At 32.7% G+C, this 19,205-nt stretch overlaps 1 protein-coding gene across 3 annotated transcripts in view; it reads left to right on the top strand.

Moving 5' to 3' along the window:
* The window catches only part of LOC114327384 (collagen alpha-2(I) chain-like), a 35,519-nt gene extending 20,806 nt beyond the window's left edge, over positions 1 to 14,713 (top strand). Inside the window, exons 1-2 of one of the 3 annotated variants that reach the window (XM_028275982.2) lie at positions 11,873 to 12,039; positions 14,047 to 14,713. In XM_028275982.2, the coding sequence (XP_028131783.2) occupies positions 12,028 to 12,039; positions 14,047 to 14,610 (576 nt within the window). In that variant the 5' untranslated portion in view covers positions 11,873 to 12,027 and the 3' untranslated portion in view covers positions 14,611 to 14,713. Of the gene's footprint in view, positions 1 to 11,872; positions 12,040 to 12,619; positions 12,784 to 14,046 lie in introns of those variants that run through there. The other 2 variants (XM_028275980.2, XM_050656464.1) reach the window with 2 other exon arrangements.
* Positions 14,714 to 19,205: the final 4,492 nt, after the last annotated feature.

Here is a 19,205-nt window from a genome sequence, read left to right on the forward strand (position 1 = left end):
GTTGATTGGGGCCCACATACATTAGCATTAGACGATGCTTCCGTGGGCAACTTTAGACACCGCTCGTCGGCTTGCATGTGGCAGGGATAGTTTTGTAACATTCCAGTCTATTATTTCAGTGTAGTCCTGTGCTTGAAAATTTAAAGTAGGAGGGATGAAATTTCTAATACTTTTGCCCTTGGCTTTAGTCTGTCCGGCTTTTAAAACTCTCCTTGGTCCTAGCTCTCTAATGTGTTTCCTTTCTCCTTACTACTTGAAATTTTAAAGCACAGGACAAAACTGAAATAATAGACTGGAATGCTGCAAAACTATCTTCTCCACCACTTCCTCGAAGAGTTTCAAATGAAGATATAACTCCTTGCATTACATCGGGCGACATGTCAGACTGGAATGTACAAAACTATCCCTGCCACAAGCCAGCTGATGAGCGGTGTCTAAAGTTGCCCACGGAAGAATCGTCTAATGCTAATATATGTGGGCCTCAATCAAAAGATAGATGCATCAGGATAACACTTAAATCAAGGTCCATTCTGCCAGATTTTACCAAGAAATCACAATGCAAAGTTGATATTTGAGAGCTGGACACAAACAGATGAAAAAGAAATGTACATATGCAACTAATGTTAAAAACACACACTCATTGGTTGGTTGGAGAGAAGGGTGCGTGTGGAGCTAGAAGTGCAACACCACCTCGTTTTGAGATCTAGGTTGTTTAAATATTATCACACAATATCTAAACAAGCGAAGAGCTTCACAATGTAACAAAAAAATGAGATAAATTAATGTGTTTTAATTTTTCAAATTCATCAAAAAATTTCAAATTTTTATAGATTTTGATTGACCTTGCGGAATCGGAAGATATTCATTAAATGCGTAAATCTATTTTTTTATTACTCTGCCATGCAAACTGCAAATAAATTTTACTAAAGCGATAAATAAAACGTACACGAAGGATAAATAAACATTTTTTGAAAAAATGTAAAATTTCATTTTTTTCATAATTTTTATGCCTGTTGCGGGATCAGAAGATAAAGTCCGATTTGAATAATTCTTTTTTTGTTTTTCTTGTAATTACCAATCATAACTTTTCCGCACTATAGCGATACGGAATTATCAACTTGACTTCGCACCACCCTAATGTGTATACCGTTGTTATATTTAAATTTAATTACTTCTTCTAGAGCTTTATTAATTCCAGGTAATTTCTGTGCTAGTGGTTTAATGCTTTCAACCCTAGCAGACGATAAATGAAAGCAGTGCGCCGGCACCGTAACCAAAATAACAACGTATGATGTCGCAGCAGCAATAAAGCAATAAAATATATTTCAAAATATAATAATAGAGGTAAAGGTCATATTAAATATAACCGATTATTAAGTGAACGTATTATGCACATTAAGTGAATAACAAAAAAAAACGGGAGAAATTACGTCTTTGGTCTGGTCGACGCCGGGCCCCTTACATCGCCGGGCCCGGTAAAATGTACCGGCTGTACCGCCGTCTCGGCGGGCCTGACCATACTAATATTTAATACCAAAAGAACCACTGCCAATCTGCTACAGACACTCTGATTAATTTATTGTTAAACATATCCTGCTTAATTGTACGCAATTCAGAAGAAACAAGATACCACGGATAGGTCTGGATCCCGCGTATGAAAAAAAAGTTGATTAATAGCAAGCTGAAAATTTGTTAATAGCTTAAGGGTGTCTAGTCGGACAAACTTTGATATATGGGAACACTGGAACAGGAGAAGTTTTAATTGTAGAACAGGTTAAAAATTTGGAACGGTCAGACCACGAAAACGGCACATGTGTTTTGTCCGACAGAACAGACTTAAACTCTCCGAACAGAGATTAAACTCTCATGAAAAATCAGACTGCTATTAATCACTAAATGGGCGTTTTAATGAGTGGAACATGTAGAATATGTCAAATGACAGGAATTATGACAGGTGGTAAATAGCAGTCTGATTTTTGCATGAGAGTTTAATCTCTGTTCGGAGAGTTTAAGTCTATTCTGTCGGACAAAATAAATGTGCCGCTTTCGTGGTCTGACCGTTCCAAATTTTAACCTGTTCCACAATTAAAACTGCCCCTGTTCCAGTGTTCCCATGTATCAAAGTTTATCCAACTAGACACCCTTAAGCTATTAACTTTTCAGCTTGCTATTAATCAACTTTTTTTTCATACGCGGGATCCAGACCTAGGAATCACAGATGATGATCTCAAAACAGTTCTCAACAACAAAAATCTTAACAGCGTCAACCTATTTAAAATACATCATTAAGTTGTATAATTCTATTTAATGTAATATTTCTTAGCATAGAATAGAAATGTGCTTTTTCTACAACCTTGTTAAAAATGCAATTTTTAGCACTCCATAGGAGTGGTTAAAATACTACTTTAAAGCACTAATGCTTTAAAATTTTTATGGCACTGCAGTTAAAAGTGAATTGTCAAATTGTGAAACGTCAAAATATTTTTATTTCATTTATTAACATTAATATTAATAGTACAATTTGCACAATTTGAAAAAGGTGGTTTAATAGGTTTTTTTTAAAATTCAATTTAAACTGTAATATTGCATTTTTAACACGTTTGTAGAAAAAAACTATTAAAATTTGTTAGAATATACAACAATAAAAGTAATAGGTCTGGATCCCGCGTATGAAAAAAAGTTGATTAATAGCAAGCTGAAAATTTGTTAAAATAGCTTAAGGGTGTCTAGTCGGATAAACTTTGATATATGGGAACACTGTAACAGGGGCAGTTTTAATTGTGCAACAGGTTAAAAATTTGGAACGGTCAGACCACGAAAACGACACATTTATTTTTTCCGACATAACAGACTTAAACAGAGATTAAACTCTCATGCAAAAATCAGACTGCTATTTATCACCTCTAATAATTCCTGTCATTTAACATATTCTACATGTTCCACTCATTAAAACGCCCATTTGGTGATAAATAGCAGTCTGATTTTTGCATGAGAGTTTAATCTCTGTTAGGAGAGTTTAAGTCTGTTCTGTCGGACAAAATACATGTGCCGTTTTCGTGGTCTGACCGTTCCAAATTGTTAACCTGTTCCACAATTAAAACTTCCCCTGTTCCAGTGTTCCCATATATCAAAGTTTGTCTGACTAGACACCCTTAAGCTACTAACACATTTTCAGCTTGCTATTAATCAACTTTTTTTTATACGCGGGATCCAGACCTATAAGATGTTATTCTATAGTTGTTATGCTTTACGTGTTGACAGTATAGGCAATTTTGATGTAATGCCAAAAAAATATAAAAATGGAATGTCAAATTCAAGTAAAAGTTTTTGTAGATATTGTCCTATAATTGAAAATGAATAAATTATAATTGTTGATATATAAGACGTTTGTAGAAAAAATATTGTATGATATACGTGTTAAAAAGTACATTTTTAAGGCACTCATGTGAATTGCAGAATTCGCTTAAATTTCGCAGAATTTACATAAATTGCCAATATTACAAAATAAAAGATAATGAAATAAAACAAAAGAATCTATTGAAAAATTTAAATAAATTAAAAATTGTCTAATAAAATCTAAGAATAATGTTGTGAAACTAGTCTTAAATCTGAAGCTAGTTTCTTAGTAAACAAATCGGTAAGAAGGGATACTTTTTGACTTGTTGTCTAAAAAAAATACCAAGAAATTTTACAGAATCAACGGTACTGATCTGGCTGTTATAAACAGTTAACTAGCACTTATGCTGCAGTTCTTCCCGAGCGTGTTGATCCATGAGGCAATGACAATTTTTTTTGTTAGTTTTTTTTTTAAGTTATACCGAGTACCAAATTTGGCATATTTGAGTTTATCTTCTGGACTGAGTACCATATATGGTACTCAGTCCAGAAGGTAACTGGACTGACTCTTTGGCAATGCAGGAAAAAAGAAGCTGGTAGTCAACCTGTTAAAAAGCAAGGGTTTAAAAGCTCCTTTACAGAATAATACTACTAGCCCGATCAAAGAACAATCTGACCCACAAAAAAAAAATAAAGGAAGGATGCAAATTTGGCGATAGGTAGTTGAAATTGTCTATTATTATATACGAAAAAGTTAAAAAATGAAGGGGAATACCCCCTCTCGAAGGTGAAAAATATACATTCAAAATAAGACCGGAATTGGATAAAATTAATATTTCTTAACAACTTTTGTTCTATAGATTTTTTTCGCTAAGTCAATACTTTTCGAGTTATTTGCGAGTGAATATGTTCATTTTTAACAAAAAAAAAACATGTTTTTGGACGGTTTTTCGGAGATAACTCAAATAGTAAGTATTTTATTGAAAAAAATATTTTTAGCAAAAATATAGGTTATAAAAAATTGAAAAAATGGTGTAGGCATGAGGTCTGTAGACCCAGTAGAAGCAGAGTTGTAACTAATTAAAAGTAGCTTCTTCTTCGTCAAATTCCAAATCGAATATGTCAATGTGAAATAACCCAAAAACGGAGCAATTTTCGGGGAAAATTCATTTCAACTTTTGAAAGTGTTTATAAAAAGGTTTTTTTCGTTTTTTAAAAAAAACTTCCAACATTAAAAGTAATTGAGTTACGCTCAAAATATTGTTGGTCCTTTTTATTTTTTGGTAAAAAAAATCGTGAAAATCACCCCCTAATTAGCATCACAAATAAATTTTATCATTACCACTTGACAAGTTACTTTGCTTATGTATCATTTATATGATCTGTAAGTTTCATCAGTTCAAAGCGCTTATTTTTGAAAAAGCTGTAGTTAAAATGGCTTGAACGAGTAACTAATCACGAGTTTAGGCCAATTTTGAACAGCCATAGCATAACCAATTTTTGTCTAACAAAAAGACAAAAAATCAAAAATATTCAGAAAAGCAAAACGAACATTTTATTACTCTTTGAGATTTTTGGTATTACTAATAATTTTTAAGTTAATTCCATAAAAAATTCCATTTTTTTTTTCAAAATAAAAAAATGTTTTATTTTAAACCCAATTTTTTTCAAAAATGAGCACTTTGAACCAATGAAACTTATAGATGATATAAACAATAAATAAGTAAAGTAACTTGTGAAGCGGTAACGATTAATTTTATGTGGGAAGCTAATTAGGGGGTGATTTTTGCGATTTTTTTAGCAAAAAATAAAAAAAACCAACAATATTTTAAGCGTGTTTTTTAAAAAACAAAAATAAACCTTTTTAAACACTTAAAAAAAATTGTAATGAATTTTCATCGAAAAAAACTCCGTTTTTTGGTTATTTCAAATTGAAATATTCGATTTGGAATTTGACGAAGAAGAACCTACTTTTCATTAGCTACAACTCTGCTTCTACTGGGTCTACAGACCTTATGCATACACGATTTTTTCCAGTTTTTTATAAGCTATATTTTTGCTAAGAATATTTTTTTCGCTAAAATACTTTTTGAGTTATCTGCGAAAAACTGTCCAAAACATGTTTTTTTTTTGTTAAAAATGAACATATGCACTCGCAAATACCTCGAAAAGTATTAACTTAGTGAAAAAACTCTATAGAACAAAAGTTACTTAGAATTAGTCATTTTATACAATTTCGTACTTATTTTGAACGTATATTTTTTCACCCCCGAGAAAATATTTTTCACCCCGTATTTCCAAATTGTTGTAAAATGGAGGGGATGTAGAATTGTAAACTTTTTCTTATATATAATAATAGACAATTTCAACTACCTATTCCCAAATTTTCATCCTTTCTTTATTTTTTTGGAGGTTTTCGTAAAATTTTGTGTACCCTGATGTGGCTATTATATACTGTCTTATCCACGTTAAGAGAGTAAATTATGCCTGATTGCACCAACAGATCTTAAGCTCCAGCTTAGCTAAGCTCTACTTATAGATAGGGCCTCCTTGAGTATCACTTACGTTGCACCATAATTTTCGATTCTTATCTTATTATCAATTATATCTATTACTATATTATGATATTTTTATTATAATATATTATAATTATATTATATTAATTCTTATGTTATTCTCGTCTTAAGCTTAAGATCTGTTGGTGCATCCGGGCATTAGAGTCAGACAGTGGCGTAACAAACTCCGTCGGGCCCCCCCCGCAGAATTGGAAATGGGCCCCCTTTAAACAATTGTCCAATGCGACATGTGTGACAAATACCTATATGTGTTACAGCCCAGTAAATCAACGTAAAATATGGCGATACCGTGTAATTTTCAGTGTCACCACCGAAGTGGTCAACTCAAGATTTTTCGAGTTATTTATGAGTAAAAATGTTTATTGTTCAACAAAAAAACCACGATTTTAGGCGATTTTTGACAAATAGTTTAAAGAGTAAATTAATATTCGATCGAAAAGAATATTGTTAGAAAAAATGTATCTAGCTTATAAAAAAAGTGAAACCAAAATGAAGTTCATCGACTCAGTAAAAGAAAACCTGTAGCTCATGAAAACTTTTTCTTATTCGTCAAATTCCAAATCGAATATTTCAACGTGAAATAACCAAAAAATGAAATACTGTTCGGGGAAACTCATTAGAACTTTTTTAAAGTGTTTAAAAGAAGCTTTATTTTTTACAAAAGTTTCTAGCATTAAAACTAAACCAGTTACGCTCAAAATGCAGTTAATCCCATTTTTTGGTAAAAAATTGTGAAAATCTCCCCCTATTTAGCACCCCAAATGAAACTAATCATTATCGCCTTACAAATTACCTAACTGTTTTATACGACCTGTAAGTTTCACCGGTTCAAAGTGTTTATTTTTAAAAGGGTTCTAGGTTAAGGGTTAAACGAGTCACTAATCACGACTATATGCAAATTTTAAACAGCCATGTCTTAACAAATTTTTGTCTTACAGAAAAACAAAATAAAGCCAAAATATTTATAAAAGCAAGACCTACCTACATTTCTTTACTCTTTGAGGTTTTTCATATCACTAATACTTTTTAAGTCATTTTGAATAAAAAAGGCATTTTTCCAAAATAAAAAAACTTTTAATAATTTTTTTCACAAAAAAGAACTTCGAACCGGTCAAACTTACAGATCATATAAACAATAAATATTTAAAGTAAATGGTAAAGCGCTACTGATAAATTTTATTTGGGGTACGAAATAGGGGCAGATTTTCACGATTTTTTATACCAAAAAAGGGGCCAACTTTATTTTGAGCGAACTCGTATAGTTTTGGTGCTAGAAAGTTTTATAAAAAAATAAAAACAAAGCTTTTTTTTAAACATTTAAAAAAAGTTTTAAGAGTTTTTCCCGAAAATTGCTTCATTTTTGATTATTTCAGGTTGAAATATTCGATTTGGAATTGGACAAATAAGAAAAATTTTTCATGAGCTTCAACTGTGCTTTCACTGTGTCGATACACTTCATGAATAAGTACACCATTTTCTGAATCTATTAAACTACATTTTTGCTACAAATATTTTTTCGATATCTAATATTTAATACGATAAATACGTACTTATTTTTGAGTTATTTGTGAAAAACCCGTCTGAGAACGTTGTTTTTTTAATAAACATTTTCAATCGCAAATGACTTGAAAAGTATTAGCATAGATAAAGAAACTCTATAGAAGAACAAAAGTTACTTATAATTAGTCAATTTATACATTTCCGGACTTATTTTAAACGTATGTTTTTCACCCCAAGGAAGGGTGTCACCCCGCGAAGTAAAAGCAACCAACGGCATAAATCCAACTTTGAAGTGGAGTGTAACTAGAACCAAATTGTCAAGCAAATACGTACGTCGTGACGCTGATAATTTCACTCCAAAACTGTCATTTACTGAGCTATTGGTATATTCATGCATTGTTTATGACGACTTATATTTTTCATCTTTATTGGTATAGAATAAAATAGAACAAAAATTACTAAATGATTACATTCGTATTATTCTATGAGATGAGCAACTTTCTTCGTGCACTATCTACTATCAGCGAATATATCAACAATTTTATTAATTCGGATGGACAACTTCATTTTCAATACTGCACTGCTTAAAAAACGTATGTATGCAAATAATATAAAAACACATTTTTACATATATTAGACAACAATATGGGGCCCTTGACATATTGGGGCTTCATGTTGCGGGGCCTCTGTTACGACTCTGTATAATTGTATCGAAATACTAAACGTAGGTAAATATTAAAGAGAAAACCCATTTCGGCAAATTGCAATTCTCAAGTCTTTCAATAGTCACGTAGTACACCACGTAATTTAGTGCCGTTACCATAAAATTTCGGTAGGCCGGAAGGGATTACGTTTCTAGATATTATGAGATGATTCACTTGGCAAATACGTCTATTTAGAAATTTACGTTTTTAATTTTAAACACACACCGTAAAATAATATAACAATAACAGATTTTTACATAATATCAGATGACAAGATGGGGCCCCTAAACGATTGGGCCCCCCCCGCAAGCTTCACGCTGCGGGGGCCTCTGTTACGCCCCTGGAGTCAGACCAAGTTTTTTTTTATAGTAACTAAATCAGAAGCAGATGTTGTGTTTGTGATATTCACTAACTAACCTCCCTGCGTGGTTGTTAGTGAATCCAAAAACTGACACTTTTATATGAATTTGAAAAAAAAAAGTTTTATATTTAGTCTAGGCGCCAGAGGGGTCACCGTGTCATATCCAATTCTGATGGACAAATTCAACGGTTTCTTATGGATTTTTGGCTGCTGATTACGAATTTCGAGGGGGATTTCGATCCGAGTGGTCAAAAAATTGTTATAAACAATTTAATTGTTTATAAATTGTTTATAAGGCTTTGGCTCATAAAATAAAAGAGATAAGAAAAAATGTTTCAAATAAAATTTGTTCCTTAATAAAAAACGAAGGAAAAACCGTTTACTAAACTTAAATCTAACAATTAGAACTCAAGATATTGTAAAATTAGTCCACAATGCAAATTGCAAATTGCAAAATAAGTATTTTTCGAAGCTTTATTGATCGTAACTCAGCTTCTACGCATGCAAATAAGTCTTAGAAAGTGTCGTTTTAAAGCTTAATTAACAGGCTTCCAAACAAAGTTTGCTAAATTACTTGATCTTCATTTGTTTTAAAGTTATACCCGTTTGAATTTACAATTTTCTTAAAAATATTGTACATTCATTTGTTTATAAGGGTTTCAAGCAAATTTGAGCTATAAACATTTATACTTTAATGAAAAATATTGATAGAAAAACTCAAAAGGAACAATTTAAGGTTATGAAAATGTTCATAAGTTTATTTTTGGCCAAGATGTCGATATTTTAATGGCGCGCGCTATGAGGCGTAAGATCGGCTCACCGCGCAAAGGTTCACGCGCTAACTTCTCGATGCAAATTATAATTTCTATGTATACCAGTGGCGGCTCGTCAGAGGAGGCAAGGGAGGCTCAGCCTCCCCATAAATTTTTTACACACTCTATACTGTTTTGTTTATCATGAATCGCGAAAACAACAATTACTCTCGCTATTATACAACGTGTAAATTCCATATTATCACTAATTATCCATACGTACGGAGCATTAGCATTAGAACGCATGATCGCGTCTCAGTTTTATTACATATTATTGTAGGCAGGACCCTGGGTTATCCCGAGATGCACGAACGGAGCCGAGAAGCCCAGCTTTCTCCGTTGCTAATGCTCCGTGCAGCGCAGCAGGCGTTTAAGGAGACCCGGTCTCCTAACAGTGGCATCTACGGCGCCATCACACGCTGCCCGGAGATATACCAAGGGAGGCAGTGTAGCTTCTCAGCTCCGTTGGGTGGTTGGGTGCGTCTCGGGACAACGAATTTTAGGGTCCTGACTAAAAATAATGAAAAATCTAAAAGTGCGAATTTTGTTATGAAATTTGGTATGTGGGGTTATAATAATATTTGGAACAACTTGCTCAAATAACTTTTTCCGATATCTCTAACTCAAAGCAAAATATCGGTAATTTATCGTGTTTTTGAATTCGCAGTAGGCCGCGTTTAGAATTAAAAAAATTCAGTTGAGTATCTTAAAAAATTTGAAGCTTCATTATGTATGGACTGCAAAACTTCAAATCTGTATTTATTTTGATATGCATAGGTATCTATTTACAAATAGATGGAATTGTTAACAAATAAACGACACAAACTTTGGTATTAAACTTTTACTATTAGACTAACTATTTTTAAAATGATGATGTCATGAAATTATGAATTAGGATGATATTATGAAATGTAAATAAAAAATGGTCAAAAGATGGGGCCTTAATTTACATTTTTTGGCGCATTTTTTTGCATTTTGCTAGTGCAAATTTGTCTAGATATTTTACAGTTAGGTATAGCCTCCCCTATTGTAAAAATCACGAGCCGCCACTGATGTATACATACGTTATCTTCATTTTTCATTTTTGAAGATCCTAATAAAATTTTATCATATAATTCTTATAATTAAGTCATCATACTGTACCTCGTATCACCTTTCATTCTATTTACATTGTCTTCTATTTTTTGCGCTAAATGAGAAAAAAACATTAAAAACTAATATTTCAGAAGTATAACTAAAAAGTAAGTTGATATTATTTATTAACACTATTTTTACAAACATTTTTTTCATGCATCTGCAAATCTGCATAGAGATATACAGGGAATATCAGCTTTTTTACATGTGCATAAGTTCATAGCGAAATTTTAACAGTTACATGGTGGTACAAGTCTGTTCTTGTAGGCAGTAAAACTAAAACTTTTTGAGGCTTCAGAGTCTAATTATCTATATGATATCCATATAAAGTGGATCTAGTTCTTTTGCAGCATCATCAAGGCCCATCAATAATTGTGTGTATGCCGCCACATCATAAATGCTCGTTTTATATGAAATGATCATGCTGCAAAATAACTCGATCCATTTTTATGTGGATATCACATATCACATATTGACTCATTTTCATGCGTAGAAGCCGAGTTACAATCGATAAAGCGTCGAAGAATACATACTTACTTGACTGTGAGCCAATCTTGCGCCTCATAGCGCGCCATTAAAATATCGACATCTTAGCCAAAAATAAACTTGCGAACATTTTCGTAAGCTCAAATTGTCCCTCTTGAGTTGTTTTATCATTATTATTAATTAAAGTATAAATGTTTATAGCTCAAGTTTGCTTGAAACCTTTATAAACAAATTAATGTACTATTTTTTTAAGAAAATTATAACTTCAAACGCGTATAACTTTAAAACAAATGAAGATCAAATAATTTAACAAACTTTGTTTGGAAGCCTCTTAATTAGGCTTTAAAAGGACACCTTATAAGGCTCATTTGCATGCGTAGAAGCCGAGTTACCATCGGTAAAGCTTCGAAAAATACTTATTTTGCAATTTGCAATTTGCATTGTGCACTAATTTTACAATATCTTGAGTTCTAATTGTCGGATTTAAGTTTAGTAAACGGTTGTTTCCTCGTTTTTTATTAGGGAACAAATTTTATTTGAAACATTTTTTTTATCTCTTTTAGTTTATGAGCCACAGCCTTATAAACAATTTATAAACAATTTAATTGTTTATAACAATTTTTTGACCACTCGGATCGAAATCCCCCCTCGAAATTCGTAATCAGCAGCCCAAAATCCATAAGAAACCGTTGAGTTTGTCCATCAGAATTGTAAATGACACGGTGACCTCTATTTGGCGCCTAGACTAATTTTTCTATTATTATTAATGAATATCACCAAAAAAGTTAGTTTTTGGGGAATTTATTAAAAATTGGTACCTATACAAACTTACATTGCACTTAACATACACCAGGAAATAATTTTTTAATCAATTAAAATCCGCATTAAAAGAACTGCACCCGTAAATCAGCCAAACAGAAAACAAAACCATTAAAATCCATAAGATTTACATACCGCCAAGCATTTCAATACACCGTTATATTGGCAAAAAGATATTTTCAGCGAAATGCATATTCTGTCGAAGGTCATTCGAACATTAGTGTAAGTAGGTATATAAACGGGGGGTGCAAAAAGAACCGTATCAGTTTGGTCCTGTATCTTAATCTCAACAGCTCAACATGAACGCAATGGTAGGTCATTTTGAAAATATTTGATTGATTAATCGATTAATTATTCGTCGATTGATTAATCTATTAATTAAGTATCGATAAATAATCGATAATTGATTGGTAATTTAAAAATCATTTTTAGATTACCAATATATTACTTCAAATTTTAGCCAGATTAGTTTTTAAATCGCTTCTTTTTATTGAAATATTTAAAAAAAAATATAGTTTGCTCTGTAAAAATACTTTAAGTTATTTTTATCAATGTAATTGGTACTTTCATTTTTTGCCAACACTGCCATCTATTTTTTCTTTCTATAGAGTCAGAAGCTGCTCTTAGATCCAAGAATGTCTGATTGAGGATTACCCCGAGTCAATACTTCTTTCTATTATATTTCTAATGATGTAAATGCCATCGTTTTTCTGTCTCTCTCGTCTAAACGCTGCTTGTTCTTCTCCCAGTTCTTTTTCTACCTCTTGTCTTAGCCTCTTCTCTACTAGTTTCGTGTATATTTTAAAACATCGATGACAAACATATTGCTCTATAATTTTCGTCGTTGGCGTGTTCACCTTTTTTGTATATTGGCACTATAAGGTTATATTGCCAGTCTTTTGGGATTTGTTGCCTACAAAGATATTTTCAGCGAAATGCATATTCTGACGAAGGTAAATCAAACATTTGTGTACGTATATAAACGGGGGGTGCAAAAAGAACCGTATCAGTTTGGTCCTATGTCTCAATATCAACAGCTCAACATGAACGCAATGGTATGTCATTTTGAAAATATTTGATTGATTAATCGATAAATTAATTATTGTCGATTGATTAATCGATAAATAAATTATCGATTAATTAATCGATTACCCGATAATTGATTGGTAATCCAAAATCATTTTTGGATTATTTGTGTTTTGCTAACAACAAAAAATATGTTTTCTAAAATTTGAATCAGATTATTTTTCAATCTGTTGTTTTTTTAAAATATTTTTTAATTCTTTGGTTTTGGTTTACAGCTGTCTTATTCATTAACTGTAGCTCTGAAAATTCATTAGATTAGTTAATTCAATAGAACTCCATTTAAACCAGTCTCAAATTTTCAACCACGGTACTCTCTTTCTTCCCATACCCTTTCATTCTCTTACCTTTCACTGTGTTATCAATCTTGGTATTTCATTTCCCTGTTCCATTCAATATATAATATCCCAGTTATTACAACTTTCTTTAATTTTTATTGTGTTTATTATTTCGTATTTTTGGTCATTTATCTCTATACTTCCGTGTTCTTTTTCTTCTGTGTCGATGCTATTCTAAGCATCCTTAAAAAAACATCTCAAACTCAGTTATAATCTAATGTCTTTATTGTAGATAATAGTTTTAATTTTTATAATAATATATTTCTTGCTATTTTTATTCTGGCCTTTATTTCTGCTGTTTGATCATTATTTTCTGAAATCCAGGTTCCAAGGTATTTCTATCTATCCTGTCTATCGGTAGGTACATCTCCCAAATGAATATTTGTTTGTGTATTTGTTTTCTATGTTATTATCATAATATTTAGACTTTCATATATTTATTTTTAATCTACATTTTTCACAGAAAAACCGCTTGTCTTGTTTAATATTAGTTGGAGTGTCATCTGCATATCTTTGTTTAGCTTTTCTGTTGATTGTTATTCCTCCACTTACAAATAATAATGTCTCTTCAAAAATGGATTCACTATATGCAGTGAATAGTAACGAAAACATACTACATACATTCTTTCATAATGTATCAGTGTTTTTCTTTCTAGTCTACTTTTGTCTAAATAATATCTTGAAGGGCCCCTCGACAAGAAGTGAGTGTATATGTCTTACTCTTATTTCTATCCATATTATGGTAATATTTATTTCTTTTTCTTTGTTACCGATTTGTTTTTTTTATTTTTTTAGATATGTAATAGAATTAACAGAATTGTTGTGATTGGCTTAGTCCCATGCTAAAACATATGCTATTTTTTATAATTTATCTTTACATCTTTGTATTTTTTATAGATTGCTCTCACTTTTGCCGCTATGGTAGCAACCGCTTCCGCATCCCACCTTGGTCTAGGTTGGGGATTGGGACATGCCGGTATCGTCAACCCACACGCCCTCAGCCCAATTGGACCCTCTGGAATCGTCACTGGAGCCGGCGCAGCTGGTCCCTCTGGAGTCGTAACTGGAGCTGGAGCTGTAGGACCCGCTGGAGTAGTCAACGGACATGGAGCTGTAGGACCAACTGGTCCCAACGGACATGGTGCTATCCTTGCTGGTCCCGGAGCTTTAGGTTTGGGATTGGGTGTTGCTGGTCATGCTCTTAGCCCAGTAGGTCCTTCTGGAATCGTCACCGGTGCTGGAGCAGCTGGTCCCTCTGGAGTCGTAACTGGAGCTGGCGCTGTAGGACCCGCTGGAGTAGTCAACGGACACGGAGCCGTAGGACCAACTGGTCCCAATGGACACGGTGCTATCCTTGCCCCTGCTGCCTTAGGTTTGGGATTGGGATTGGGACATGCCGGTTTAGGTCTTGGACTTGGCGGATGGGGACATGGAGCTGGACATTTGGGTCTTCATGGTTGATAACAAATAGCATTTCCTAGGAAATAAACTTTTATTGATTTTTGCAATGAACTGAGATTATTTATATTAAAAAATAAAAAAATAAATGCTGTATATAAAGATATTTTGAACTTTTTATTTACAAAACCATTTTAACACAAATACTGCTGAAATATATATAAGTATGCATATATTCTATAGGTAAAATCAGAAAAAAATTACAATTTTCTCATATTATTTAAACAAACAACCCTCTATTTAATTTTTTCAATTTATGATACTCTTTAATTTTTATGAAGGCATTCCTATATCTTAACTTATTACTTTCCTAAATTTAGGAATATTATCTCCAATTTTCGTAATAACATAATAGGCCTGATTACGAAAATGCCCCATGTATTTTGTCGGACAGAACTTCCAATTGATTTGTTACCGTTTCATTAAACTTATGCAAAAATCAGACTGCTATTTATCACCAATATAATTCCTGTCATTTGACATGTTCTTCTTGTTCCACTCATTAAAATGCCCAGTTGGTGATAAATACCAGTCTGATTTTTGCATGACAGTTTAATGAAATGGTAACAAATCAATTGGAAGTTCTGTCCGACAAAATATGTGGAACGTTTTCGTAGCCTAAGGTTCCAAATTTTTAACCTGTTCCACAATTAAAATTTCCCTGTTCCAGTGTTCCCATACATCAAAGTTTGTCCGACTAAACACCGTTAAGCTATTAACAAATTTTCAGCTTGATATTCACCAACTTTTTTTTGGTACGCGGAATCCAGGTGTATAACAAAATAGTGTTATAATGTAACAATATTATTCTTATTCAATCAATAGCTAATATAAAACATAAATCTAAATAATATGCATAAAAGTAACAGGTTTTAGATTAAAGTTATATCAACCGTATTCTAAGCCAAGAAGTTTTTTTATTTTTGTTTAATTATTAATAAATGAAAGTTTAATTATTAATATGTAAAAGGCCACTGGTATCACTCAACAACGGCAAAACAGTAGGCTGTGGAAAAATGGCAATTTTCATATTATTATTTTCTGTTTTTAAACCAAGAGGAGTAATTAAAATTTACCGCGCTGTAAAGCTTGTTTGTAACTGGTCCAACCTCAGGCAAGTTTACTCCACTGCTATGAAATTTTGACACTAATGACATTTATGAAATTTTGACACTACTGGAATTTCATAGGTTAATTAAGTTATATTGGCAATTTTTGTGTTTTCTGCGTTATTCCTTTAATTTTTAGATTTTTAATCAACTCATATAAAAAACAGTATTACATAATATATATGGTTTACCGTTGAAGACCGATATGATCAATAAAAAATATGTATTTGGAGATTTTTCCAGTGATTTTCTTGTGTGTGAATCTGTCTTTTTAGTTTACTCCTCCTGATTTGTCGCTTGTCCTAAATTTTAAAAATTAATATTTCTGTAGAATTATCAGTAGTAATTGCACAAGAGCTCTAAAATTCTATATTAATTTTAGAGATCCAGTGCAATTTGTTGCGATTATTTCATGAATAAAACTGTTCAAAACCAAAATTTTTTTGTAATTTATTTATGTAAGTACAAATTAGTACAATTAAACACACAGTTGTTATAAATATTTGACGGTTGAAAGTCATCACTTTTATAATTTTTAAAACATTAATTGTCATTAATGCCACTGAATGTATTTTTTCATAGCAACGAAAGGCATCTGACGTAATATACTTGACGATAAGAAATTATCAAAAATTATCAGTTTAATTTTTACTTCTGTAGCTTTCTATTGGTCAGAATCTCCTATGAATGAAATAATCAGTAGTAATTGCACAAGAGCTCTAAAATTATCGAATTTTTCCCGAGTCACACTTTGACAGTTTTAATTTCACGACCCGAAGGGGAATGAAATTATGTCAAAGTGTCACAAGGGCAAAAATTCGATAATAATTTCAGAGATCGAGTGCAATTTGCTGCGATTATTTCATGAATAAAATTGTTCAAAACCAAAATTTTATTTTAATTTATTTATGTATTAAGTACAAATTAGTACAATTAAACACACAGTTGTTATAAATATTTGACGGTTGAAAGCCATCACTTTTATAATTTTTAAAACATTAATTGACATTAATGTCACTGAATGTATTTTTTCGTAGCAACGAAGGGCATCTGACGTAATATACTTGACGACGGGATATTATCAAAAATTATCAGTTTAATTTTTATTTCTGTAGCTTTCTATTGGCCAGAAGCTCATATGAATGAAATAATCAGTATCATTTTGGGTACTAGAATATAGTTCAAGAAATTGGCTACTTGCATCTAGCCAGAATATATCCATAGCGAGATCCTGAACGGAGGAAGCCAAACGTAAGAGCTTTCAAAAAATTAATGATTCGTTCTTCTCGCACTCGGTCAGTTGGATATGAAAAAAATGAGAGAAACAAAACTGTTATAAGTGAAGAAAAGGAATATGATGTTCTTTTAGCTACTACTGAGGATTCCCACATTAGCACTCGCGTCAAATTTCAAGTCAAAATTATATTAGTCAAACTTTGGCGAAAGAAATCTACCTTAAGAGGTAACACTACCGCGCGGAAAATGCGTTCCAAGGTTGCAGCTTTAATTTTGAATATTTTGTTGAGATATTTGGCACACATATAAAGAATGGCGTGAATTTGTGGCAGAAGAAGAGTTTGTGATTACTAACACTTACTTCAAACTCCCTTACAGAAGATTATATTCATGGAAATCACCTCAAGACACTCCATGCCGCATAGTGAGAAATCAAATAGATTACATCATGATTAATAAAAGATTCCGTAACAGCATAACATCAGTCAAGACATACCCAGGAGCTGATATCAAGTCAGACCATAACCATAAGTTGGCAAAATTAAGCTCAGGCTAAAGAAGGTTAGACGTAGTGTCAATCCAAAATTCGACATCAGGCTATTAAAAGATCGAAGCACAGAACAGAGTGTAAAACGCTGTATACAGAACAACTTGAATACCGTTATTCAATCGGATGTAATGGATCAGGAGATAGAAAAGTTGCATACAGTTTCACAAGACATACGTGAGAAATTCCTCAAACCACCAAAAATAAAGAAGAAATCGTGGATGACAAACGAGATTTTAGATATGACGGAAGAGAGGCGAAAGTCCAAAGATCAGGACATGTCATTATACAAAATAATAGATAAAGAGATCAAAAAAGAAATTAGAATAGCTAAGGATACACGACTAAGGGAACAGTGTGCGGAAATCCAGCAATTGCAACATAAACACGATTCATTCAATATGCACAAAAAAGTTAAAGAAGCTGCAGGCTTATACAAACCTAGAAGAGTTGGGTGTTTGGCAGATAACCAAGGTAAACCACTGTTAAGTGTGGAAGAAAAACTAGACACGTGGAAGAAATATGTGGAAGTAACTTTTGCAGATGAATGGCAGAATACCATTGAAGAGACTGAATGCCAAACAGGACCCCCGATTACCATTGAAGAGCTAAAGATAGTAAAGCTGTAGGGCCTGACCAGTTTTATGTAGAATTCCTAAAACTTATGGATGGACAAGAAATAAAATGGATAACAACTGTATTTAACAAAATATACGTAACTGGAAAAATACCCCAAAGCTGGTTAAAGTCGACCTTCGTAACTTTACCCAAAAAAGTAAATGCCAAAACATGTGAAGACTACAGAACAATTAGCCCAATGAGCCACTTACTCAAAACGTTTCTGAAAGTGATACACGGCAGAATATATAAAAAATGCGAAGAACAGGTATCATGGACGCAGTTTGGATTCCGCGATGCCTTAAGCACCCGAGAGGCTCTATTCGCTTTCCAAGTGCTTATGCAAAGATGCAAGTATGTTGACTGTAACGTGTATATTTGTTTTATCGGCTACAAAAAGGCGTTTGATAGAGTAAAACATGATAAACTCATAAATATCTTGAAAGAAGCGGGAGTAGATGATAGAGACTTGAGAATCATATATAATTTGTATTACAAACAAACTGCCAATATTAAAGTGAATGACCAATTGACAGAGGCAGTCTCCATAGATAGAGGAGTGAGGCAAGGATGCATCCTGTCCCCGGTGCTGTTTAATATATACTTTGAATGTATCTTCGAGCAAGCGCTGGGAGAACTACAGGAAGGCGTATTAGTCAATGGAGTGCGTTTGAACAACATTAGATATGCCGACGACGCTGTAGTTTTTGCAGACAGTCTAGATGGTTTGCAAAGAATAATGTCGCGCATATCAGATATAAGTAGAGAATACGGACTTGATCTCAATACGAAAAAAACAAAGTACATGGTAGTCAGCAAGCGCCAAATTTGAAATACACAGCTGTTGGTTAACCAACAACTAATTGACAGGGTCGATAGCTACAGATACCATGGTACCAACATAAACAGCCAGTGGGACTACTCAAGTGAAATAAAACAACGCATAGGAAAAGCGAGATCAGCGTTCATAATGATGAAGTCTCTTTTCAGAAGCCACGATTTCGAGTTTGAGCCGCAATGTTGAGGTTCTACGTAGAATAGGCAAGGAATGCGAGATTATTAACACAATCAAAGAGCGCAAACTAGAA

Source organism: Diabrotica virgifera, chromosome 7 (assembly GCF_917563875.1).
Source record: "Diabrotica virgifera virgifera chromosome 7, PGI_DIABVI_V3a".
NCBI lineage: Eukaryota > Metazoa > Arthropoda > Insecta > Coleoptera > Chrysomelidae > Diabrotica > Diabrotica virgifera.